Source organism: Podarcis vaucheri (genome assembly GCF_965113315.1).
Source record: "Podarcis vaucheri genome assembly, chromosome: 6".
In the NCBI taxonomy this organism is placed as follows: Eukaryota; Metazoa; Chordata; class Lepidosauria; order Squamata; family Lacertidae; genus Podarcis; species Podarcis vaucheri.
This window is the reverse complement of record NC_138764.1, coordinates 67,707,178-67,733,649: the sequence shown is the minus strand read 5'-3', so window position 1 is coordinate 67,733,649 and position 26,472 is coordinate 67,707,178. Positions and strand designations below refer to the sequence as shown.

General features: G+C 42.2%; 3 protein-coding genes across 12 annotated transcripts in view; all 3 read right to left on the bottom strand.

Moving 5' to 3' along the window:
• LOC309535347 (C4b-binding protein alpha chain-like) overlaps positions 1-17,196 on the bottom strand; it is a 59,594-nt gene extending 42,398 nt beyond the window's left edge. Inside the window, exon 1 of the transcript XR_014221184.1 lies at positions 16,968-17,196. The gene's annotated coding sequence lies outside the window, so the exon portion shown is untranslated. The remainder of the gene's footprint in view (positions 1-16,967) is intronic.
• LOC309535354 (zona pellucida sperm-binding protein 3 receptor-like) lies at positions 811-18,151 on the bottom strand. The gene is made up of 8 exons (XM_082228384.1): positions 17,423-18,151; positions 14,321-14,494; positions 11,634-11,813; positions 8,873-9,064; positions 7,202-7,393; positions 3,628-3,654; positions 2,642-2,705; positions 811-1,432 (listed from the first exon to the last, which is right to left on the bottom strand). Exons 1-8 carry the CDS (start codon positions 17,505-17,507, stop codon positions 1,399-1,401), a joined length of 948 nt encoding a protein of 315 aa, XP_082084510.1. The 5' UTR covers positions 17,508-18,151; the 3' UTR covers positions 811-1,398.
• A 2,952-nt stretch (positions 18,152-21,103) lies between these two features.
• The window catches only part of LOC309535336 (membrane cofactor protein-like), a 34,691-nt gene continuing 29,322 nt past the window's right edge, over positions 21,104-26,472 (bottom strand). For 6 of the 10 annotated variants that reach the window (XM_082228330.1, XM_082228329.1, XM_082228333.1 and 3 more), the window contains 3 exons: positions 24,397-24,592; positions 22,420-22,944; positions 21,104-21,254 (listed from right to left, as the gene is read on the bottom strand). In XM_082228330.1, coding sequence (XP_082084456.1) covers positions 24,397-24,592 — 196 coding nt within the window. In that variant the 3' untranslated portion in view covers positions 21,104-21,254; positions 22,420-22,944. Of the gene's footprint in view, positions 22,945-24,396; positions 24,593-26,472 lie in introns of all 10 variants that reach the window. The other 4 variants (XM_082228337.1, XM_082228334.1, XM_082228332.1 and 1 more) reach the window with 3 other exon arrangements.

Below are 26,472 nucleotides of genomic sequence, written 5' to 3'. Positions count from 1 at the left end.
GGAAAACCTATCCTAGAAGGTTCCAAATGCTACCCTATGCAGACACAGAACCCATATGAAGGACTGCACAGAGATCACAAAGAATTCTTGAGTACAGATACTGTGGACAAAAATGGGAATGGATAAGATCATCATACTATGTTTCTGAGCCAGCTGCTCCTAGAGATAAAATGCTGGACTTCAGGGATCTCAAGAATGCAGTTTTTATGTCCTTATCAGAGACTGTAAGTGAAGAATGCAAATTATTCAGCTTTATGATATATTTGCATGAAGGAATTCCTAAATTTAAGAAAGAGGTGAGTATAAAAAAATGTAGACAATATGTAAACCAAGGGCACTATGTCAGCAACCTCAGCTTTAGATTTTCATTTAAAAAAAAGAGTTAAAGGGTGCTTAACTTTCCCCAAAGCCCGCTGCTTCTCAGCTTCATATCTGTTCCTATTTCACACGTGTTCACTTTTTAGGCCTGTTTTAAAGAATTAGTGCGCAAGGGAATCCACTTCTTTCCTTCCTTCTCCTAAAATACCCCTTCTGAAGTAGTCTTTTTCTTTTAAATAATGTTGGTGAGGATTTAACTATGTGCAACTGCATCTAAGTTTCCATAGAATCTGAACCAGGCACTTACTTTTACCTGAGTAAATTAGGTTTAAAAGATACTGTAATTTGTGAACTGTCATACTTCCTTGCATGTGTGTTTTTACTAAATGACAAGAATAAGGCACTATTAGCAAAAGATGAAAAAAGTAGGTTTTAAAGAAACAAAAGGTGGACACATTTTAAAGGAAGAAAAGTAGATCAAACTGAACAGTGTTTCACTGATACTGTTATTTTATTTTTAAGGTGATTATTGCCCTAGATTCAAAATCTTGCAATTTCAGAAGGGACTATTGCATAGTATGTGCCTTTGTTGCTTTCTTCATAAAACTACATGTTGTAGCATATACCTGTCAGGAATATTATGCTCAATCAGCAGGAGAAAAGGGCAGTTCACACAAAGGTTTACTGTGGGATGCAGCACTATGAGATCCTACCTGTACAGTTGGTACAGTGGTTTTTGCTGAGTTCCTCAACAGAGTTCTGACTGTCCTGTAACATGTAAGTAAAGGGCCAAAGAAGGGGAAGGAAAGATGGATCAAAAGAAGGAGAAGGAAAAGAAAGAGAATAATAAGATGATTCTACCCAGTTGCCTCCACTGATTGGCTCTTCATGTTGTGAAGATTATGTCAAATCTGCCTCATACACTGTCCCTTGGCTCTGTTACTGAAAACTACCCACTGGAGAAGACTGGTTTGGTTTTCCTCCAGACGTCTGCTTTCTATCTGGTATTCTTGCTCTGTTTCTGCCTCTCCTTTATTTCCTGCTACTGCCCAAGTGACAACATTAGTGACTTCTGTGACTTCATTCATATGCCACATTGTTCTCTTTTGGTAGCCTGTCGGAGAACAGAAGTGGTAGAGTAAATTTGATTAAGTCTTGGGATTATTATTTTTTAAATCACCTGGGATCAAAATTATATCAATGAACACGTCAGCTAAGCCTTCATTCTGGAGAAAATCCTTTATCCAGTATCCATCAGACCTCAGATAGTGATGAAACTCAGAAAAAGGCCTCCACTTCAGAAATTTGTGTATGGACAGGACCATGTACAGACAGGATCATCCTTTTGTACCTGGTCCCAAGATGTGAACAAGCTTAAAACAATTTGGAATTATGGGTAGAAATGGGCTTGGAGGCATTGCAGTTTCTGAAGCACTGTAGGGTAAGAAACTGCAAGCTATTCTAGCTGGGCCTGATAGGACTTGAAGTCTATAAACATTTGGAGGACCAAAGTTTCCACACTCCAAAGGTGTTACGTATGTACTGAAGTTCTCACCCTGGGCCAGCAGGGGGATACTGTAGATAGTTATGCAAATGAAGGATCGAAAGTGACATTCAGTGATTGGATAGTTTGTATGCAAATGAAGGATCGAAAGTGACGTTCAGTGATTGGATAATTTTAGAAAATGGCAACAGTTACATTGTTCTGGAGCTCTATATAAGCAGGCTGACTGAGCTCCTCAGTTCAGTTCTGTTCCAGCTTACAAATAAAGAGCTGCTTTGGAAGAATCGCTGTGTCGTCTGATATGTTTGCCCACAACTTAACAAAAGGAACAACCAGTGACAATGCTGAAACAAGGGGCAACCCCGGCCTGCAACCAGGAGCCATGTGTCCCATTTCGCCACTTGAGGTGCAATAAGAAGTGCTGCCTGACCTCCTGCCGGTGGAAAAACAGCACCAGCATTGGCACCAATTGGCTTCACCATGCCTCATGTGTGGGCTGGGCAACCCCATTCAGAACAGAGTGAACACCAATGCCTAGGTAGATGAAGCATTCAGATACTGTAACTTGACCTTGTCTGGATATTCAGCAAAAAAGGGGAAATTAATACAGTTTTTGTTAACAATATTTGGTAGCTCTGGTTTAATAAAAAAAGTATATTGCATTTCCTTTAAAATTTCAAAACAGCCCCCATAGCAAGGTTGTGAGTATATCAATTTATCATCTACAAGGAGAGTATATTTATTTAGATAAAATGTTGTGGACGTTAGAAATGCAAAACAGAAAGGAAAATAGGAGTTTGGTGATAAGAAAACGTTTACCTTGATTGCGAACATTTCTTATAAGCCCATTTAAGTGTCAGGATCAATATAGGTAATAGGCTTGCTAAAAAAGAAGAAGAAACACACACCACCACTGTAGTAAAAAACCCCACAAAAAGGTCAATAAACCTGACACATAATTAAAAACAGCATAGAAAATGCTCTGCAAATATTACTAATAAACATTTCACACTTGAATGTACTTAACAATAAAATACGTTAAACTGTCATTTGATGGTCACAAGTCATTCTAAGACCAAACCACTTATTATTAGGGTGTAAAGACAGGTGATTTGTTGTCTTTGTTGTTTTGTTATGGGAACCTATCTGAAATAACTATGATGCCAAAATTATAAAATTACAGTTTCACAGACAGGATTATTATGAAAATGATTCTACCTCTTGGAATGTTAAGGTAAAACTTGCCAGCAAATTTATTTGGATTGCTTCCATAGGGGGGAAATACGAACTGTACTTGGAAGTAAACTCCACTGAGTTTAAAGATGTATCTCAACCCACAGAGGAGATTAGACAAATGATGAGCAAAAAATTGAGCATTGATGCCAAGCTTTGGAAATATGAAAAATTGTGCGCACTATTGGTGCTTTGTAAATGTTTGGAATAAAGTGTGTGTGTGTTTATATGTAAACACACACAAACAGTCCTTGAATAATCCAGAGTCAGTGCAACAAAAAGAAACTCCTATTTAGGAAAAAAAATAGGGAAAACATCTAGAATCATCAACTGACTGTAAGCACTTTTAAGGCCCAATTTCTTAAATCTCTACAATGAAACTTCAAAATACTTATCTCTGGCTGCATAGTGCCCAGCTTTCTATGACCCCATAATATTATCGCCATTTTTCACATAGCAATGTTTTATACCATTTCATATTTTTTGCATATTAAATTGTATAAAATATCGGTATGTAAAAAACTATAATGCATCGCCATGTTTCCCCCATTCATTTTCAAGAAATTACATACCAGCTATAAGTAGTCTCAGGAAAACACCTAGAAAAGAGGGGGAAATGGTTCTAATAAGCAAACGTCTCAAAATAAAACCTTGTAAGACTAATTATAGAAAGGCTACTCATTCGGACTGGCAACCACATCTGAAATGGCTTATAAACTGAAGTACTGCAGCTCAAGGTGGATTTTGTATCAGAGCCTGGTGGATATGTTTACTTAAATCATTTTCACACACACACCATATACCGTATTTTTCGCCCTATAGGACACACTTTTCCCCCTCCAAAAATGAAGGGGAAATGTGTGTGCGTCCTATGGGGCGAATGCAGGCTTTTGCTGAAGCCTGGAGAGTGAGAGGGGTCGGTGCGCACCGACCCCTCTTGCTCTCCAGGCTTCAGGAAGCTATCTGCAAGCCCACGGGCTCCCTAGGCTTGCGGATAGCAGCGCGCCCCGGGCTTCGGGCAGATATCTGCAAGCCTGGGAAGCCTGGCGGGAACTCCCGGGGTGTGCTCCGTCTCAGGATAGCAGCCTGTTCTGAGGGCTGGGGTTGGGGGAAGCTCGGGGGGGTATTTTTTTCTCTCCCCCCCCCAAAAAAACTAGGTGCGCCCTATGGGCCGGTGCGCCATATAGGGCAAAAAATGTGGTATACTCGATGGGCACTTCAAAAATTAATACTATATTAAGAAACCACACGAGTTTAAAAAAATAGATGTTGACTTTACATGACTCAATCTCAAATCATAATTGTTTTTTGCTGTGGTAAGAACTTCCTTTTAAAATACTAAAGTTGCAAATATCATTTTAAAATGAAATACTTGAGGATTATGCAAACCATTTAGATTCTCATAAACCGGAAACTTAATTTGATTTGTTGCCTGTCAGCTATATCAGACAACTACTTCAGAAGCTTTTGAGAATGTGTGTTGGGGTGGGAGAGGAAGTGCAGAAACTGTTGTTTGCTTTGCTGTCTGCCAATCACACGGAGCAGTTGGCAGGCAGCTACTTGAGGGACTTCTTGAATAAGTGTGCACGGTAGCAGGTTTTTGCCTTCTTAGTAGTGGCACCCATCCTGTGGAATGCCCTCCCTTCAGATGTGAAGGAGATGAGTAACTATATAACCTTTAGAAGACATCTGAAGGCAGGCCTGTATAAGGAAGCCTTTTAACGTCTAATGTTTTATTATGTTTTAATATATGTTGGAAGGCGCCCACAGTAGCAGGGGCAACCCAGTCAGATGGGCGGGGTACAAATATCGAAATTGAAATGTGGGAGTGGGGTAAGAAGCAGCTGCTTGACATGGGCCTCAGGTGGATTTCTTGCTCTGAAACTGAAGAAAGCAAGGAAGAAGGTTTTGATTGTTGAATGAGGTTGGTTAATTTGTATTTGTATGTTGACTCATCATTTTCAAATTTTAATTGTGGGTAGGGGCCTCAAAAGCTGGGAGACCCTGGTTAAGAGACAAATGCCCAGTTCCATTTTCTTAAAAGAGCCTTCATGAAGGTGTGCTGTGAAGTATAAAGCATTTCTTCAAATATCTGTACAGTGGTGCCCCGCAAGACGAATGCCTCGCAAGACAAAAAACTCGCTAGACGAAAGGGTTTTCCGTTTTTGCGTTGCTTCGCTAGACGAATTTCCCTATGGGCTTGCTTCGCAAGACGAAAACGTCTTGCGCTTTTTTAAAAAAGTCGCTTGAAGAGGCACAGTTGCGACGGACTGTGCTTCGCAAGATGAAAAACATCGCAAGACGAAAAGACTCGCGGAACGAATTCTTTTCGTCTTGCAAGGCACCACTGTAAATAGTTGCACCTCAACCGTTTCCACTCTGAATGTGTTTTAGTCTGTAAATACCATTTCTGATAATTTTATTGGGTCTTGGGGTTTGTGAGTGGACAATTCAGCCACTAACAAGACCCAATTCCACATACAACTGGATATTAAATTTTCATTTAAACTAAATATCCATGCATACAAATATACATGTGTCAATACCCTAAAAGCATCAGTTTTAACTGAGTGCAAAATGTGTCACCATGGCTGCTGCATCATTAATGAGTAACCATCAGAACACAGAATTTAGCCCAATGCAGTAGACATTCCTGATCTGGCTGTCCATGCTGGATGGTAACGGTTGGGACTGTTAGGATATTTCCGTTCCACCTTAAAAGGGGACAGGCTGTTGTGAGTCACAGCCTCCGTATTTCCTGTTCATAGGAAGTTTCTGTTTTGTGTATAGCTGTTGTTTCTCTCTCTGTGCCTTGACACGCAGTCAGTCAGTCATGTTTTTCTTTGTTCTGACCGACGCTGAATAAAATTGTAAATAATGCTCTCCTGAGTGCATCTTTCGTTGTGCGAACTCTGCGAAAGGGCGTGCACCAGTCCTTGGAATGTGGACAGATGTTTCTGAGGCTTGTGTCGCTAATTGACTGATACTGCGTTTCTACGGGAGGTTGATGGATCGTCCAGAGTTGACGTGGGAGCATGGTGGCCTTTGTCTCCCTGGCAGTATCCCAACAACAGGGACAACACTAGTTTCTATGTCATGTTTCAAATGACCACGTCAAAATTCTACATTCTGACTAAAGAGATAACACCTTGTGATCCAGCACCAGGAAATTGGGATGCAAAGAGCAGTGCCTGTTCAGAAGTGCCTAGTGCTGACAATTTACAATATAGCCTTCAGAGAAGGTTGTTTGCCCCTGGATATCACCTTTGGGGTGGGTAAATTCAGCTTGCAAGATCTTCAGAGAGACTGACTAGGTACTAAACAAATATTACCTGAAAGATGTTATAAAAGTAAGAGGCAGAATAAAAATTCTCAAAGACTTCTGGAAGCTTGACTTCCCATGGACTAGTGATGCCCAGGATTCATTCCATATCCACATTTTGCTCTAGAGGGTTGCAGTCCAGAGTTCTACAACCAAAAGTACTTCTACAGCATGGTTCTTCAAGAGGTTGTGAACACCAAGGGCCACTTTATGGATGTCAATGTCTGTGTTGTTGGGAGAAGACATGGTTTAGATATCTTCCGGATGTCCCGCCCTTGCTGACAAGCCAGAGGCTGGTCCAGTCTTCCCTGGCCTAGTGGTGCTTGTCAGTGATTTTTCCATGTGCCCCCTCAACTTCACCATTCAGGCATTCACCTTCAAACCATAGCTGATGTCTTCCTACAGGTCTACATGGATAGGCATGGACTGTACCTTCAGCTACTACCACAGTTCAGCTTGGCTGCCTGTGAAAAGGCTTTGGCCATTTAAAGTTAAGGTGGAGGTCCCTCTATACCTTGCTAGATATGGATATCATTGTTGTCTCCTGTATCCTGCTCAAAAGCTGCAAGACGGGGCCGGTATCCTTCTTGAGAAGCACCCTGATATGTCTAAGCTTGGAGATGAGATGGATGCTGTACCCATGGGCAGAGACCAGAATGTTAACACAGTTCCAGTTAACCGATGACAAGTATGTATGCATGTGTAAATAAAACAATGTATGTTTTTGCAGGTACCACCATCTTAGAGGTATGCATTTGCACCCCCAAATCTCTCACCAGTCAGAGATAATTTTATAACAGTATTTTCAGAAATATAATGCTTACTCAGAGTACAAGTTGGAATATTAGGCAACCATTGCTTCCCACCGATGTAATTAATCTTAGGTGATCCGATCAAAATATAGCCAATATCACATTGAATAGTAACTTCATCTCCAATGTTGTAGTATTCTTTCTCCCCATAGATTATTCTTCCATTACGGATATAGAGTTCAGTAGTGTCTGGTGATGTTCTAGCTGAAAACACAAAAAACTATTAAAAATAATATAAAGCAGTACTAAACTGCACACAAAATAGGGGGGAAATCATACTTGTGCAACTTGATTTTGCAAAATGCAGAATGTTCTATACAAAAAAGTTAAGAAAACTTCCTGATATTATGTATAATATTGTGCTATTTTACATCTGTCAGAAGTGTCTGGGCACTGCCATTAGGAGATCTGGAGTGAAGTGTCAACAATAAGCAGATGACACCCAGCTCTGTCTCTCTGTTCTAAGTGAACATTCATTCATCATCCAGGTGGCATTGTTACTTCTTTCTCCTGGGATGGGGCTAAAAGGAAGATTTTTAGGTCATGTTTGCAAAGCTTGGTGTGATGCATCCTATTAGATATTGATAGCTAGTTTGTAGATCCCTGGAAAAGGTTAAGAGAGGGTGCAATCCAGTTCACAGCCACAGTATTGTACCTTCTCTTTTACTTCTTCCACTGGTCAGCTCTGCAACCCTGGCCTATTTGTCATGGTTCTAATCCCATCCCATTCTTGCATTGTGCAAAATGAAAGGATTCCAAAGTTGCAGCTTTTGCTCTATCACTCCAATGGATTTTTTCACTAATGATTTGTTTTTTTATATTAAAAACATTGTACAAGAACTGAGTGGTTTAGAATACTTCAATTTCAGGCCTTCTGCATGCTGATGCTATTGCAGTTATCTCCACCACATTAATTGGAATATGGAAGTTACTGAGCAACTACATTTTGTATGAAACAGCACCTATTATTACTGCAAAGACTAAAATTCTAGGTATTGGCAAGAAGAAAGCTCATATATGGAAGCTGGGCAATCCCATGGCCAGCCACATTCATGTAAGCCACATTCAGTACTAACTTTCATGCAAAGGAACCCAGAACTGAATCTCTAATCAGGGACAGCATATGATGAGGTGCACACAGCAGCTAGCATACCACTAAAATAAAAATATCAACTGTAATTGGGATTAAAATATATCATTTTTAGTCCAATAGACCAATGCAGCCAATGTTCTGGAAAGCAAGTGAAAGCATTCATGTAAATACACATGACAGAAGTCTGTCAAATTGTACTTAAGATACCTTTGCGGGGGGCAGGGGGGGATTAGACAAGGACCAGGTTCAAATCCACAGTAAGCCATGAAGCTACCTAGGTGACCTTGGGCCATTTACTGTCTCTTGGCCCGAACAGCATTCCACTGTTGATGTACAGATAAAATTGGGAGACATAGACCTATGTACACCATCCTGATCTCTATGGAAGAAAGGTGGAATATAAATGTAATAATAAACAAAAAAGTAAACAAAAAACTGCTAGAAGAATGAAGCAGCTTCAGAAGATGTCAAGACCACATATAATGGTGTGGGTGTGTCTGCCCATCTGTGATTTACCTGTAGATAATGGGAAATATCTGTCTTGAGTATGGCTTTAAAAGGAACATTTATATATGGATTTATATACATACATAAACATGGTTGTATAGAAGGATCCCACTGATTGTAGCCTTTGCATTTTACAATCATCTTTGTGGTTTCATCAAAAAAAGAATGGTTTCGATGGCAGTAAACTGTGATGGTATCTCCAATTTTGTATTCAGATTGCAATGGATACACACTCCCTTTGGGCATTACTGGAGCACCACAATTTTCCGGATAAACTATAACAAGAAAAATAAAACTGGAAGATATAAATGCAAGACTAATAGTATACAATCTGTCACAAGATTCAAGATGCCGCCATTGTATCAGGTACCTGGATTTTTGAGCAGGCCGTTCTAACCATTGGCGCTAGGGGTGCATGGCACCCAGGTGCCAGGCTCTCAGGGGTGCCAGACCAAGAGTCTGGGGCCAAGTGTTGGAGTCCGGGGAAGAGCCGCCAACAGCTGGACTCCAACACTTGCCCCCGAACTTGCACTGAGCAGCCCGCAGCAGAAGAGCCTGCGGCGCTACGACAGGTTCTGCTCCGCTCAGTTGTCTTCCCCCAGCTGCATGGCCGCTGTTTCAGTGCCGCGCCCGGAGCGCCATGTAACGTGAGCGTGGCACGGTGCATCCTGTTGCATGCGCCAAGCTGCGGGTTCCTTTGCTGGCTTTTCCACTGTTGGCGCACACTCCCAGCACCACCCAAAGTGGGGTGCCAGTGCAGAACAATGGGGAATGCAAGCGGTATCTCCAGACGGGATCTGCCACGTGCCGACGGCAACAACAAATCCTGACGAATAGGAGCATGTGGATCCTGTCCGGAGATGTTTCCTCTGCTGCCGCTTGCATTCCCCATCATTCTGCACTGGCACCCCATATTGGGAGGCACTGGGAACATGCGCCGACAGCGGAAAAGCCAGCAAAGGAACTCGCAGCTTGGCGCATGCAACAGGATGTGCCACGCAGCGGCCACGTTTCATGGCGCTCCAGGTGCTGCATGCGCAGCCAAAACAGTTAGCCGCCATGCAGCATGGGTGTGTGGAGGCAGCGGGCGGACAGCCCAGTGACTGTGCCACTCAACATTTTGTCATCGTCCCCAGCATGGAACTCTCACCCACCTTTGTACACCCCTGTGCGTGGGGCGCTGGCACCCCCGTTGGTTGGCACTTTGAGTTCCTGCATCCCACAACTGTTCTAAAGGTAAACAACTATTTCCTTAACAACTTTGGGGTCCCCCCCTTAAAAAACGTTGACAACTCTGGGCAACCTAGGAGCGCCAGGCGGATCTTTGCACCCCGGCACTGTATATGCTTAAGACGGCCCTGTTTTTGAGCTCTGTAAGAAGGCACAAAACAGTTTAACACCAATTACGTCATGGCAAGTCATGTAAACCCTATTCTTTTGAACACAACAGGAGAAAAGTTAAATTATTCTTAAACTTTTGTTCTTGAAATGTTTTCTGTGCAGTAACACATTGGGCATGCTTGTAAAACAAATGCTATTAGGCAAACGGGATAAGAGTTACCCTTTCAGAAACAAATGACTAACATCTATGTGATGAGTGAAGCTACAAAATCTCTGGGTAAGCTAGATTTCAATGGACTTCTTTAAAATATTGCACTTGGGAAGTTGTAGGTCCTAGGCCAGGAGTAGGGAATCATCCACCCTCCCTTTCTCTAACAAATGTGTATACACTGCTGTGGTGGGTATAAAGCCAAGGTTGGATTCACCAGCACTGGCTGAATGTGAGGTACTTCCAGGTTATCAGCAGTCAAGCTAAAGGTAACATGCTATATGGCGATAACATAGCATGGTGAGCTAGCATGGTAAAGTGCTAGTGGAACTCTATAAACTTGGGTCTTTACAAGATTTATTTCTAAAACCACAAGAACTGAATTATAGTAGATTAGTTCATGATGCAGCAGGATCTCTTAGATTTTATGTAGCTAGTGTGTTTATTTTTGTCTTGTGTCGTGAGACATTGAACAGTTTATATAATTTGAACTGAACTGTCTGAGCAAAGAGTTTTCTGAACTGGGAACTCTGGAAAAGGCTGACTGCTGGAAAGCAGGAAGAACCTGACATTCTGCTTGATGCCTCTGCTAGAGCTGTGCAGACTCTGTCGATCACACTGCTTGAAGTTTGGTATAGTATCAACAAACGGATGGTGGGCCCACTATATCAGGTTATTGGCCAACTGACTTCTATAAGTCTAGCAACGGTTCATGTGATGGGGCGGATGCTGAACACCAGCATCATTCTTGCGTACCTGGCTAGCACTGGGGCAGCAGCAAACTCAGAGCTGCACAGGTGCACCAGGGAGGCTGTCGCTGCCACTCTAGCAGTCCTATGATTACGCGCACACAGCCCCAACCTTGCCTTTGTTGCTTGTAACTTAACTGAGCTGAACTTGCAGCTCCATACAGCAGCCTCTTTGGATTCCACCTTTTGATTACCTTCTGCCTTGGATTCCTTCATTTTCTCCTCCTAGCACTGGTGAACTCCAGACACTACTTCCTACTATGATTTTACTTTCTGTCCTCCCCACTGGAGTAAACACATGCAAAACTAACAAATGTGTTTTCAAATTTGGGCTGCCCCTTCTTCTGCATTAGTGAACCATTATTATACTAAGCAATTAAAGCGCAATTGGTTCTCTGAACTTTGTGAGATATAACACAAAAGTACACCTTGGTGGCCAACATTCTTTACTCCTTTTTAAACATGTCAGTTCCCTATGTTTAAATGGCTTTTTATTGTGGAAAGAGAAAAATATATTCTAATCCAGTGCTTTTTTCAAAGCCTTACTCTTTTTGCAGGATGGCACTTCAGGGACCCAAGAACCGTTCTCCTCACAGCGAATAAAGTAACTGCCGATTAAGAAGTATCCAATTTTACATTCAAATGTAATACTGCTGCCATAGGTATAGGAATCTCTAAATCCACTTAATTTTATTCCATCCGGAACTACTGGATTGGCACACATAACTGAAAGTGAAAAGTAAAATTAAAAAGCAGAACTCCTTAAAAACTATTTACATTTCTGCTCTCTTGAGAATGGGGTATTTTCTGATGAAACTTATTAAAAATTATTCTCTCCTAAATCATTAATCTAGATCAGGAGTGGCCAACCCCTTTTTGGTCCAAGGGCTATGTTTACCATTGGCTAACCCAATAGCTGGAGTAATATATATTATCATTAAAAAAGAAATGTTTAGACTCACTTTATGTATTGGGTTGCTATAATTTGTTCACCATTTATAATTGTGCAACTTTAGTATAATCAGCTAAAGGAACAGCCACTAAGGGTCAAATGCATGTTATGACAAGCACACTTTTAAGTGGTCTTAGAACCAGCCACTTTCTGCATGAAAAGCAGTCTCACTAAGCTTCAATTCAGATTAGGATTGCAATGTGGATGAGAGAGTGGAGGTTTAACCCCACACCATTTCCCCAGGCCCACCAGCAGCTTGTCTTTGCCCCCTGAATACATTGTTTACTGCATGAAGCACATTTCTGAAGAGGAACAGCTTTTCAGACGAGTGCTTTCCTGTTTGAGGAATACTTTTGTAATGGTTGTGCAAGATTATTGGTTGATAAAATAAATCCATCTCCTGTAAGGGTTCAACATTATCTTTCCGCAAATTAGCTTTTGCACTATTGTGAAATCAGATTCCTAGCAATCAAACAGTTAATAGGAAAACATGAAGAGTCAAATAATTCTGCTTATGTGATTGTCATTGACAACTAGCTAGCTAGCATCTTTATGAATCAGGAGTGCTGAGAGATATGATGGCAGGGGCAGCAATTCCAGTGGCCTGCTATAAGTGCATATTCTGTTTTCCTCCAGCATTATTCTATTTGTTCTTTTAATGTTTGGCTTATTTTCAAATATACATCTGTCTCCAGTGATTTCTCCTTCAAAAGGAAGACAAACTTGGCAAAACACTGGAGCACTCAGGGAAGTAGGAAACATACACAACACATGTATTTATAAAATCCTATCAATGATCTGGACGTAGCAGCACACAGCTTCCTAGCAAGTCAGTAGGCTTTTTTAATAGCATCACTACAGATAAAATTGTTATGAAAATAAAATCAACATGTGGGTAGAGGGAATTCTCCTCTCCTCTGTGCTTTACCGTTATTAGCAACAATATCACAAGAAATTGAAGGTGCTGCAATGACCAATAAAGTCTCATTGCAATGGTATTTTATCACTATTTCTTAAGGATAAGTCCCAGTCCCATTGTGAGAGCCATCAAGACTACTTGGAGGAACTGCACAAGAAATTCCTAGAAAAATATTGATCAATTTAGCAAATAGGCAAAACTTGGATAGAACTGCTAGGAGTCTGGTAAATATACTGCACTAGTGCGCAGAGAGAAAGAGTTTGTAGTGCATGTTGAGAGCAGAAGAAAACCTTAGGGTTTATTACTTATGACAAACAAAGCCATCTTGAGTACAAATATTTCCCACAAAAAAGGGGTCCTGCAGGCCCCAGGCATGAGTTGGCCACCATTTCTGTCACCTGCTGTCTTTGTTATTGTTGTTTAGTCATTTAGTTGTGTCCGACTCTTTGTGACCCCATGAACCAGAGCATGCCAGGCACTCCTGTCTTCCACTGCCTCCCGCAGTTTGATCAAACTCATGTTGGTAGCTTCGAGAACACTGTCCAACCATCTCGTCCTCTGTCGTCCCCTTCTCCTTGTGCCCTCAATCTTTCCCAACATCAGGGTCTTTTCCAGGGAGTCTTCTCTTCTCATGAGGTGGCCAAAGTATTGGAGCCTCAGCTTCAGGATTTGTCCTTCCAGTGAGCACTCAGGGCTGATTTCCTTAAGAATGGATAGGTTTGGTCTTCTTGCAGTCAATGGGACTCTCAAGAGCACCATAATTCAAAAGTATCAATTCTTCGGCGATCAGCCTTCTTTATGGGGTCCAGCTCTCACTTCACTACTGGGAAAACCATAACTTTAACTATACGGACCTTTGTCAGAAAGGTGATGTCTCTGCTTTTCAAGATGCTATCTAGGTTTGTAATTTCTTTTCTCCCAAGAAGCAGGCGTCTTTTAATAGCGTGACTGCTGTCACCATCTGCAGTGATCATGGAACCCAAGAAAGTAAAATCTCTCACTGCCTCCATTTCTTCCCCTTCTGTTTGCCAGGAAGTGATGGGACCAGTGGCCATGATCTTAGTTTTTTTGATGTTGAGCTTCAGACCTTATTTTGCGCTCTCCTCTTTCACCCTCGTTAAAAGGTTCTTTAATTCCTCCTCACTTTCTGCCATCAAGGTTGTGTTATCTGCATATCTGAGGTTGTTGATATTTTTTCCGGCAATCTACTTCTTCTTATTTCATTAGAGTTTATTTCTAAGTAAGTGTGGGTACGATCACAACCACAAATTAAGAGACGCTTGGTATTTCTTATGTTTAAAGCATTAGAGTAACTTTTTAGAAATCACTAAAATAAACGAACACATTTAGAGCAACACATACCATGACAGGGGTCTGACAACGGTGTCCAGGAACCGCGAATACATGTAGTTGTGTTAGTTTTATCATGCACTCTTACAGCACCTTCTTTGCATCTATATACTGCGAAGCGGTTATATACAAAGAGACCGACCTCAGAAAAGGGAAATATTGGTAAACTGTCAACATCACAGGCCTCTGGGTTCATATAAAAAGACAAAGATTAATATGACACATAAGCCTTTGGAAGTAAAAATCCTGTTTACAGTTTCACTATATTTGTTCTAAAAAACTAAATACGGGATAATTATAACAAAGAATAATGAAAGAGAAACGCTGACAATGCACTGAAGGTGTTTTAAGTTGAGTTCATTAAGCAGTGTGTATTAGCACACACCTTTCACACTGAGGACTCAATATCCTTAATCTTCTCTTCTGCAAGCTCCAGTGAAACTAGCTCTGATGTAAGAACACAGTTCTTGTTAATTTCAAATAAAATGTTCCTACTGGAATGCGTTTTGAAGGAAATGAGCAGAGCAGAGTGGTAGATCTATCACAGTTTCCTAAGCCAGGCCCATGCAAGGAAGGGGGACAACTGGGCACACTTGCCCCAGGCCTCGGGAGCTAAGCAGGCTGGAAGGCCCTGCCAGGGGCCTGACACACTTACACTGTCATGTCACAAACATCCCAGGCCTCCCAGCCTATGACAAGCTCTGCAAGGTTCGTGGTGGTGGTGCTAAGCCTTGTTGGTTTGTGTTGTCCTTAGCAACTAGTTTTTCTGAGGTGGGGTGGCTTTCTCCAGTGAGAAGAAATTAATTACCAGCTCTCAGTCTAGCACAGTTTCAGATCTCTTTGGCAGCTTGTCAGTGGAATGGAGGAACCCAGGATCCTCATCCTTCCCAGTGAGTCGTCAATCCACCTTTGACACAGATTTTTTTTTTTACATCTGCCGCAGGTCTAGGACAAAACCATCTTAATCTGATCCCTTTAAAAAAATCCTCCAGCTAACTCTTTTCCAACTGGAGTTTTTCCACAGAAAATAAAGAACATGTCTCTTTACTCTCTATAACACTTCTCAAGCTAAAACCTCTGTAGCAGTTGACAAGCAGTAAAATAAATACATACAGATCTTGGGCCCTCCTAATAGTAAAATGCAATAACAGGTAGGTATGAAGCACATACATACACTACCATAAAATAATGAACCCATAAATTAGCCAGGAAGGAATCCAACATTCTGCCAGGACATGGGCTCGCGCCTTGCATATACCCAGATTAGTGAATGAGGTGTGATACTCTGACGGGGGTCTGAGAGACCTCCTGTCTCCCCCCCCCCCAAAGGTGGTGGTACTACATACCATTGTGTACCACCAGAAAAAAACACTCTTTTTTACAGAGATGACCAGGAAAGGCTCACACACCATTAATCTGAGATTATCTGATTCACTTACACAAATAACAAAGGCTGCAGCCAGATGCACTTTGGTATCTGTGCCATGTCAAGAATAGAAAGTCTTGTTTTAGGTGTGATGTAATGGAAACATGAATCTCATTTTTTTGTTGGGGTAGTTTTATTTCTCATGTTGCCAAATATCCCGTGTAGAATTTATAGGCTTTGCGATTTATGGGCTGCAACCCACAATCACCCTACACCAGGTTGGTGTGTGTGTGTGTATAGATTGAGTGAAGACATTTCTGGTGGCTCCTTTTGCTGACAGTGTGCCACTTGTGTCCCTCTGCCAGCAAAGATCTCCCCCCTTGTCCACTGAATTGTACTGGCAGGTGGAATGCTACTGTTGGTATTCCCTCCACCGGAAAGCCCTGAAATCCTGAATTCTGGTGGATCACCAGGTGCTCTCAAAGCGCTCAGCTAGATAAGCAACTAGGTATAAAGACCCTGCACAGTTTGTTGTGTCTTGTCTTATCCATATGATTTTATGTATTGATATTGGTTCTTCATTCTACAGCTGCCTCCCCATCAAGTAAGTAAGTAAATAAATAAAAATAGTTAACTAACTGACCTATGCGTTGCAGCTAGCTCGGTTGTGTGTGTGTGTATACATATATATATGTATTTGCTTTCGTAGATTTTCACGGGTACAGGAATGCAGGTTTTGGTGTCTTCGGGTGTCTTCCCGTGTAAGAGTCGGGGTGTCTGTGCGACGTTTCGACGAGGTCTCACTCGTCATCTTCAGGCTGGTGCTTTCGGCTTCTTGTTACTGGAACAGAGCAGAGTCTGGTGTTTGAGTTCCTATAAATACTGTTGAGGGGTGTGGTGTATAGCCTCCAACGTTCTGGGCAGAGAGGAAGTTCCTAGATTAGTGTGCCTTTTCTTCTTTTGTTCTGTGCCCAGAACGTTGGAGGCTATACACCACACCCCTCAACAGTATTTATAGGAACTCAAACACCAGACTCTGCTCTGTTCCAGTAACAAGAAGCCGAAAGCACCAGCCTGAAGATGACGAGTGAGACCTCGTCGAAACGTCGCACAGACACCCCGACTCTTACACGGGAAGACACCCGAAGACACCAAAACCTGCATATATATGTATATATCTATATCTCTCTATATATATATCTATATATATCTAATCTATATCTATAACTATATCTATATATATATATAAAATGAGTTAGTGAAGCACCACAGAATAAAGTAGAACAACCCCACCGCTAATGCACTATTATTGTGTCAATCGCCCTACAAGACCCTTCTGGGAGGCACCAAGGTCTTCCCCATGCGTGCTTCCTCGGGAGTAAGAAAGGCCGCCTGGCAGAGAAAGGCCCCTTGGGAGGATGGACGGCCCCGTTGGCTCTGCCGACGGAGGCCGCAGCCTGGGACGCGGCGGGCGGCGCGCAACCGCCTCGCGGCTGAGGAGGACGGACACCTCGACGCCACCTGGCGGGCTGCGGGGGGACATCCGCGTTTACCTCAGGCGCCTGGAAAGACCCGCCCACTCGCGCGCCGCGTTTTGCGAAGCCTCTCGAGGAGAGAGGGCGGGAAGGCGAGCGGGCGGGAGGGGAAGGGGCAGGTGGCGGGGAGAAAGGGAGGCTCAGCGGTCGCTAGAGGCCGCTAGAGGCTCCGCCGCCGCCGCCGCCGCCGCCGCCTGCCTTCCTCGTACTCACCCACCAGTCCCTGAGGCAGCAGCAACAGCATCGACATCCCCAAGAGCCGGCGGGTCAGCAGAAGCCCCCAGGACGGCCGTTGCATAACGCTGAGTGGCGACGGCGAAGAGAAGGCAGGCTCACGACTGCGCGGGCGAGTGACGTAGAAGCGTTCGGTGAAGGGCCGCGTTGCGGGGAGTAACGCGCGATGGTCGCTGTTCAGCTCGCGTTCCCTGTTTCCCCCCTATAGCATTTCCCACCTAGAGTGCCGGATGGATCCTTTGCAGACTGTACTTTTTCGCTATGTTTCATTCCTCCCCACCTCAGTGGAAGACGACAGCTTGCTTGCGAAAGACAGCGGGGGAAATCCAGGATTGTATCGCATCTGTGATATGTTGGTGGACTGTCCCATTACTTTGAAAAAAGTGTAGAAATCATGCTCTCTCACATCGAAGTATTATTGAGTGGGGAAAATATGGTTCCTGCTGCTTTTTAAGGTTTTAAAAATCAATTTCTTTAAAAAAAATCCTAGACAGTGCAATGCAGAGTTTTATTACGCCATGTGACAGGCTGAAGAGAGGGTCTAGACGTGGCTGAGAAAAAGTGGTTTATGACAGCTACATAATGCAGTCCGGTATTATTATCCCAGTATTGTGGGGTGCTGCTTGTGGCTTATGACTAGTCAAATATGTAGCTGACAGCTGTATCCCTTCATATCTGTTCCAGAAACCTGCCAGGACCCATCTTTTGGGGGTGACCTTGGGCCTCCAGCTGTTTTTGGACTACAACTCCCATCATCCCTAGCTAGCAAGACCAGTGGTCAGGGATGATGGGAATTGTAGTTCAAAAACAGCTGGAGGCCCAAGGTTGGGAAACACTTAGGCTACTGGAGAGCCATCTCTATTTGAACAAGTATTTGTCTTTTGGTTATTGCTGCTTCGGCTCTTCTATTTGATATATTGAACCTGACATTGTCTTTTGTTTTATCAGTCTTTCAAGGTTGACATTTTACTGATTTTCAATACAAACTAAATATGTTTTAACCAGATTATTAGGCACTTGGAATATAAATAGAAAGACAGGGTGTAGCTTTGAGAGAGTGGCTGGGGAGGAATAATTTAGAACCATCCAGTGATGATTTATTAATTTAAAGCATTTGTTAATTAATAAATTAATAATAATAATATATTATTTATACCCCACCCATCTGGCTGGGTTTCCCCAGCTACTATGGGCAGCTTCCAACAAAATATTAAAATGCAATAGTCTGTCAAACATTAAAGGCTTCCCTAAACAGGGCTGCCTTCAGGTGTCTTCTAAAAGTCTGGTACAATAGTTGTTTTTCTCTTTGACATCTGGTGGGAGGGTGTTCCACAGGGCCGGTGCCACTACCAAGAAGGCCCAGAAACGTACTGGGAGCCAATGTAGGTCTTTCAAGACCGGTGTTATGTGGTCTCGGTGGCTGCTCCCAGTCACCAGTCTAGCTGCCGCATTCTGGATTAGTTGTAGTTTCCGGGTCACCTTCAAAGGTAGCCCCACATAGAACGCATTGCAGCAGTCCAAGCAAGAGATAAGTAGAGCATGCACCACTCTGGCAAGACAGTCCATGGGCAGATAGGGTCTCAGCCTGTGTACCAAATTAGTTATTTTTTTTTAATCCAGAATTGTTATGTATTGCAACAGAAATCTATTACACCATAGCCATATACAACCAGGATTGTCAAAGCGCTGCCTTTCCCCCATATCCCGCAGAAAGAATTTCTCAGATAAATCAACACAAACTGCTTTACTCTCTCCCAGCCAAGCCTTTCCTCATTTGAATGTAAGCACAGTTGGAATAAAAAAAGAGACAGTGTGCTGTTAGCCTATGGGATGTTTATGTAGTGGAAGCAACATAGAGAGAAGGGGTAGACAGAGCTGGGTGGACTTGACTCAAGCTTGTTCTCTAGAAAACAGTAGAAGCGACAGAAAGTACAGAGTTTGCAGGAAATACAGTTGTACTAGGAGCTGCTGTAAACAGGACTATGTATCAACAGAAACAGATGTGGGCTTCTTTAAAGAAAGTCCCTAAATCCATAACAATTATTACTGCCTACATAAATATTTGATGCAATGATGTATAATTAGTGGCTGGCTGACTGACTGTTGCTATCCACTTTTAATTGCTACCTCTCCCAGATGTAACGGGAAATTGTGGCTTTAACAAAGCATGATTTGACAAAGTCAGTATGCAACAAAGCGAAGATGAAGTAGGGAAGTGTGCAGGTATTATGCACATTCTAAATTTAACAAACCATGATTTATTTAGCTGGGATAGTTACATCTGAATTTGCCTGAATTTCCCTATATCTGAACCTTTTTTTCTTCAGCACGCTCAGATTTTGGAGACTTCCAGGACCTGTCCTTTTTTACTTGTTACTCGGTAAAGTATCATAAACATTGATGGTGTTACTTAAATAATAATTTTAAAGTCTCAATTTGAGGATTAAGTTTACTAGCCAACCAGATGGCAACACATGACTTTTAAGCACGTAGCATGGAAGTGTATCTAAGCAACTGCATGCAGGTCTTGATATCTGAACACTATGTTTTCTCATGAAACCGTGGAAATATGACCCCAAAATGATGAAAAAACCTGGGAAAACCCTCTGAAACATCGAAGAAGGCAAACAAGGAAGGCAAAAATGCTATTACAGTGGTACCTCGGTTTAAGAACAGCCCTATTTACGAACAATTCGATTTAGGAACTCTGCAAAACCAGAAGTAGTGTCCTGGTTTGCGAACTTTACCTCGGTCTAAGAATGGAATCCGAATGGTAGAAGGGCACTGGCGGCGGGAGGCCTCATTAGGGAAAGCGCACCTCGGTTTAAGAACGGTTTCGGCTTAAGAACGGACTTCCAGAACAGATTAAGTTCGTAAACCGAGGTAGCACTGTATCTAATCTCTCCATACACAACCACCCCAATGGTTTCTTGAGAAACAGCTGCCATAGACCGGCCACATGCAAAAACCCAAAAGCTTATTTAAGACTGCTTATTTGTTTAAAGTAGCACACACAGGTTCGGCTGTTTATATACTGTATCTGAATATGTCTGAATATGTGAGGTTTGGGTACTAATTCTTTTCATATAACGTCATGAACTAGCAGGACAACGGGGAGGAGGAAGAGGATCATGGCAAGGGATATAGTTGTGACTGGTACACACCAGGGCAAACTGGGGGTGGAGGAGAGGTTGGGGGCATAGAAGGTACTCACGAGGTGACAGAGGTCAGCGATGTGATGGGAGTCCAGCACAGGAACCAGAGGAGCAGGACCCATTACCCAGAGCCAGAGCAGCCCCCATCTCCATGAACGTGATGGGCTCTGAGGCGTAAGGAAGAGGAGCAGGTACACTCCAGGAGGCTGAGACAGACAAGGGCACACAGCTCAGCTCATTAGCTGGCCAGGTGGGGTGCATTAGCTCTGGGAGGAGGTGTGTGATTCCTCAGCAGGAGTAGCTCTTAGGACAGGTGAGGGTCACATGCCCCAATCAAGCCCAAATGCAGAATTCAATGGTGAAATTGGGGGGCGGGACTAGAAATAGTTGGCTGTGCCTATCATTGGCTCCAACTCCACCTACTGTTGATTTTCCTGCCTACTGTTCCATGAGTACCAGTCGCCACTAGGTACAGAATCTATTTTTTAAAATGAGATTTATGATCTTATATTCATGTATATGCTTTATTTCTTGTAAATTAATATATAATACAAATTCAGCTTTAAAGTCTTTGATTCATGTAAGTGTATAATTATCTTCAGAAATTTACAATTTATCCCTTGTAGCTTTTAGGAAGTGCTCGTTTAATCAAGTGCCTGAAAAGAAAAGAAAACCAATCTCAAATACGAAATATCATTATACAGCGTTTGTAACTTTCTAAAATGCAAAGTCTTTGAAAGAAGCAGCTGAACATCAACAAAACCCATTATGATTTACCTGTCATTTAAAACAGACAGACAACTAAAACATCTGTCTGGGCATACACAGTAAGCCAGTAACTTGTGTGCATTCAGCTTTACGTGCATGGCAAAAAAATATTTACAAAATTTAATGGGGGCAGGGTCTGGAGGAGCACTAAGATGTCTCAGATAGTCAGGGGTTTTTTATAGCCAAAACTCAACAGAATTCAGTTCTGGAACCTCTCACGTGGGTGCCATTGCCATTGTAAGAGAACGAGGGAGGTGTTCGTGGTGAATTCCAGCACAATTTTTTTCTAGCAAAATAGTACTGGTCTAGAGAGATCTTAGAGATGAAATAAAATACAAAATTTGAAAGGGAAAGTACTGTATAGAGAGAAGAGAAAATAAAACAGAATAAAGTTTGGTTTTTTTATAAAGAGGAATGGGGGAAGGGTGATAAAGTTTCAAAGATGCAACCACTGCAGTGGCCAAGAAGGAACTGAGGGGGGTGGGAGCATGCTGCTTGAGAATACATCATGTGGAATGGAAGCAGACCTACCAAAATGTTTTTAAGAGCCCAACTTTCCCCCAAACTGGTCTCCTCCTGACTCTTTGATGCCAACTCTGATCAGCCCTAGCCAGCACAACCAAGGGTCATGGAATAGGGACTTGCAGTCCAAAGCATCTGAAAGGTACCTGCTCTAGAAGGTTCTTAGTACTGCTCTGGGCACAGAACCCACACAATGGACTGTATAGAGACTACGAAGAACTCTAAGTACAGATGCTGAGGACAAGCAATAAGGGATGCCTACCATTCTAAAACTGTGGTTGTGAGCTGGCTGCTTCTAATAACAAAATGCCACACTTAATGGATCTCAGTTTGAACCACAAATGAAGTTCTTCTGTCCCTATCTAGGACTGTAAGCAAAGAACATAAATTTTTCAATTTTATGAAATATTTTTGTGAAGTAGTTCCTCATTTTAAGTATCAGGTGAATTAAAGTATCAAAAAATATTTGAGGTTGGAAGTTTGCCAGGAATTGGTAGATTTTCCAGTATCTAGAAACATTTTCTTGCTTACCAATGAAGATCATTTGGCAGATTTGGGCAAGCATCTATTTTTCAGCTATTTCCCAGGGCTGCTGCGAGGCCAAGATGGCGAAGTGAATTCTTTGGAGCAACTTTAACTTCAAAATATGAATACAGTAAGCACATATGATGCCATTCATAGTAATTTATAGGAGAACTGAAACATAATTTACAGTGAAATCTTATTGTTTTAGATCAGGAGAATCCAACATAGTGCCCTCCTGATGTTATTGGACTAGAGCTTCCATAAGTCCCAGGCAGCACAGGCAGTAGTCATAAACAGAGCTGGCCTGCCCATGAGGCAGGGTGAAGTGGCTGTGTCAGGTGGAAGAAGCACAAGAGGTGGTGTCCCAACACTGGCAGAACAGCCCTTGTCGGGAGCACTCCAGCATGCTGCATTGCAGCTTCTCTCCCCAGTCCCCAAGCATCAAGCCCTTGCAGACTTGCTCCCACTTTTGCTGAGTTTGGTGAGAGTGGAGGGCATTCTGGTGTGTCGCTTCACTTTTCTTCCTCACCCCTGGAAAAGAAAAGCGACAAAGCCTTGTGGAATGAGTTCAGCACGAGCGGGGGTGGAGTGAGAGCATTACAGTGTGCAGCAGAAGTGGGGAGGGGGTGGCAAGGGGCACAGAAAAGCACATTCTGTTTTTGTCCCAGGTGATGAAATGGGATAGGCCATCCCTGGTCATAAATGACAGTAGTTGTAGTCCGACAATCTGAAGGGCACCATGTTAGCAACCCATTTCAGCTTTTCAGAGAAGACTGCTTAAGCCTTCTGCTTCTCTGCAACGTATCTCTGGCCCCAGCGCATACTTTGGGGGCCATTTTAAATCAGAGCAGTGGTGAGCAAAGGAGCACTCTTCTTGCTTCTCAATAATCCCCTTCTGAAGTAGCTGTTGGGACTGTGCTAATAAGCACCAGCATATAGGTTTTAGTCTGGCCCATATTCTTCTACTTGAAGCAAATATCTACTCTTTAACTTATAGTTGTGTTTATAGAATTTTCACATTCATTACTAAAATGTTGAAAAGCGGAATCTGAAATAGGCACTTTCCTGTAACTGTGTATATTATAGGCACAGGTTTGCGGGACATTGCAGTTTACTGTGTGAACTGTCATACCACACAAGCATCACCCCATTTATGCACATTTCACTCATGCCCAACCACGCATACATGCAATGCCAGGAAATAATTAAATAAAAAGATTTAAACTACAAAAAGGGCAGAAACAGCCAGAAAAGAGTGGGAAAAGTGCAAAAATGGTGCAAGAAAGAGTGGGGAGATGGCTAGCAATCCCAGGTGCCTTTGCACCAACCTTTGAGGCCTGTAGAGAGCTGGAGTTTGAGAAAGGAGGATAGGAAGGAGCGATTGTGGTGGAGTCTAGAGGGTGTTTACAGGCTTTTTATATGGTGTTCCCCACTATACGTCATTTCATATATACATGTGGCACTCAGGAATGTAACCGGCGAGGTACCTGCATTTCTTTGCACGTTTATTTACTGAATGTGAGTGCAGAAATGCAGCATTAGCTAAAGATTAGCAAAAAGAATTTTGGCTTTAACACAATTTAAATTCAGACACATGTTAAAAGATGGGAGGTAAATCAGATCACAAATACAATTATTATTTGATTTTTAAGATAAATATGGCCCTAAATTCGGTATCTTGCAGTTTTTGAATGTGCTGTTGCATCGTATGTCCCTTTATTGCTTTTTCTCATTAAAAATATATATGTAGGAGCACATATCTTCCAGAGACCATATGCTGAGTTCATAGAGATGAGGGAGCCATACACAGTTATTATGGGATGCAGCACTATGGAAGCCTACTAATACTGATGCGGTGGCCTTTGCTGACCACCCTAAATAGAATACTGCCTCTCTCATTTAACACATAAGTAAAGGGTGATAGGGGTATTAAAGGTAAAAGAAAGGGAAGGAAAAGAAAGGGCAGAAATAAGCTGAGTCTACCTAGTACAATGATTTGCTTCTGAAGCTGCGGGGATGGCCCAATTTTCCTTTTACTGCTATCCTCTTGGGTGTTTCCCTTGAAAGGTCATTGCTGAGTAGGTTAGGACTGGCCACTGCTACTTTACTCTTTGGCAGCAAACTAAGTTCTTTGGTAGCTGTTGTGCTCTGCTGCATCTCTCTGCTCTCTGTTCTTGCCCTGTCAGAGAATGGAAGTATGGTCAACCCACTCTTTCAGCTAACCAATCTAGGCCTCTCCACCTCTCTAGGCTCAATGGAGAGCTCCACCTATATACTTGTTCCATGTCTCAGGGGGGTCATTTGTATGGAAGTACTGTGAGGCGACCAAAACTGCAGCAAGGTACCAAACAAGGTGCAAAACCTATATCATTCTATATAAATTGGTGGGAATGGATTGGAACCAAAACCAACCCAATCCACCACACCATAATATAAAAACCACAATATCATTGCAGACAGAATACTATTTTTAATTTTAAAAGATGCTGCATTTATCTTTGAAAAGTAATTACAGAAAATAGGCTTCCTTCTCCCTCATGGAAGTGTTTTGTGGATGTACAAGGCCTTCTTTTCACTGTAACCCCCTGCCCGTTTATCTAAGAGCAGGTCCCACTGGACTCAATGGGATTTACTTCTGAGTAGACATGTGCAAGATTACACAGTTAATCACAATAGCCAGTAGATTGCTTTTTCACTATTAGATCTCAAGACCCAGTGATGGGGCTCTGCTGGAGATGTTAGCATATGGACAGGCAGACATAATGATGTTTCAGGTATCTGGAGACAACAAGCTTTAACAGAAGCCATGAAAGGCTTTAAAATAAGTACTAGCAATTGAATCTGGAGGCAATGCAGTTTGTGAAACACTAACATAATATGACCACAACACTTAATCCCAGTTAGCAATTTTGCAGCCCCAGATTGAACTAATTGCTGTTTCTGAATTGGCTTAATCTTAGTCCAATATATAATGCAGTACACAAGTATAAATCTGGAGCATGACCACATGTGTTGGAAAACATGAAATTGTAATCAAAAGGCAAGTATGGCATCCAGCAAGATGTCTCTTTATGTCAAACCTGTATAGAAGGTGGAACCAGTTCAATATTTATTATTAGATCTTGAAAGCTGCGTCCTTTAAGGAATTGATTGTGTGTATTGTGTCATAAGAAAAGGTTGTGGGCTTCTAGGAAGGCCACAACATGACACAATACAGTATGGGATGGTGGGCTTCCCTTAAAGGCACTGGACTGCTGCCCAGTCATCTTAGATACACAAGGGTGGCATAGGAGAGATGAGCTATCTTCCCTTTTTGGGGTTTTCCTGTTATTATTCTGTCTCTCACAGCTACAATAAACCTACCATTAAAATTATGGACTGGTCATTTCTTCGTCAGAGGGCAAATGGGAAAATTTAGCAGGGGATCAAATACTTTTCCCCCTCACTGTAACTCCGAACAGCTTGGTTAAGATGTATAGAACAGAATCAGATATGTGCTGGAAATGTAAAGAAATGGAGGGAACATTTTTTCATACGTGGTGGATATGTAAAAAGGTAAAATAATATTGGGAGATGATCTACAGTGAGTTGAAAATATGTTTAAAATAACTTTCCCAAAAAGATCAGAGTCCTTCCTGTTGGGAATAGTTCAGACAGAAATTCCTAGGTGCCAGAAAAAATTATTAATGTATGCAACAATGGCGGCTTAAGTTTTGTTAGCCCCAAAATAGAAAGCGATGGAGGTCCCAGGCAAGGAGGATTGGCAACTTAAGATGTTAGAATACGCAGAACTAGCAGGTTTAACACATAGAATAAGAGAGCAAGAAGAACATGTATTCAAAGAAGAGTGCAAAATATTTATTGAGTATATGGAAGTAATTGTATACAGCTGAAAACACTGGCAACATTAAGATAAATTCAACCGTGAAATGAGTATTTGAGTGATGTAAGAGTGGAGAACTGATTAAAATGGTTAAAGTAAAATGTGCAGGAATGATAGACAAGCAAAATGAACCATGGAAGGAGGAGGGAAGTCATTGGAGATAAAATAGTATGAAA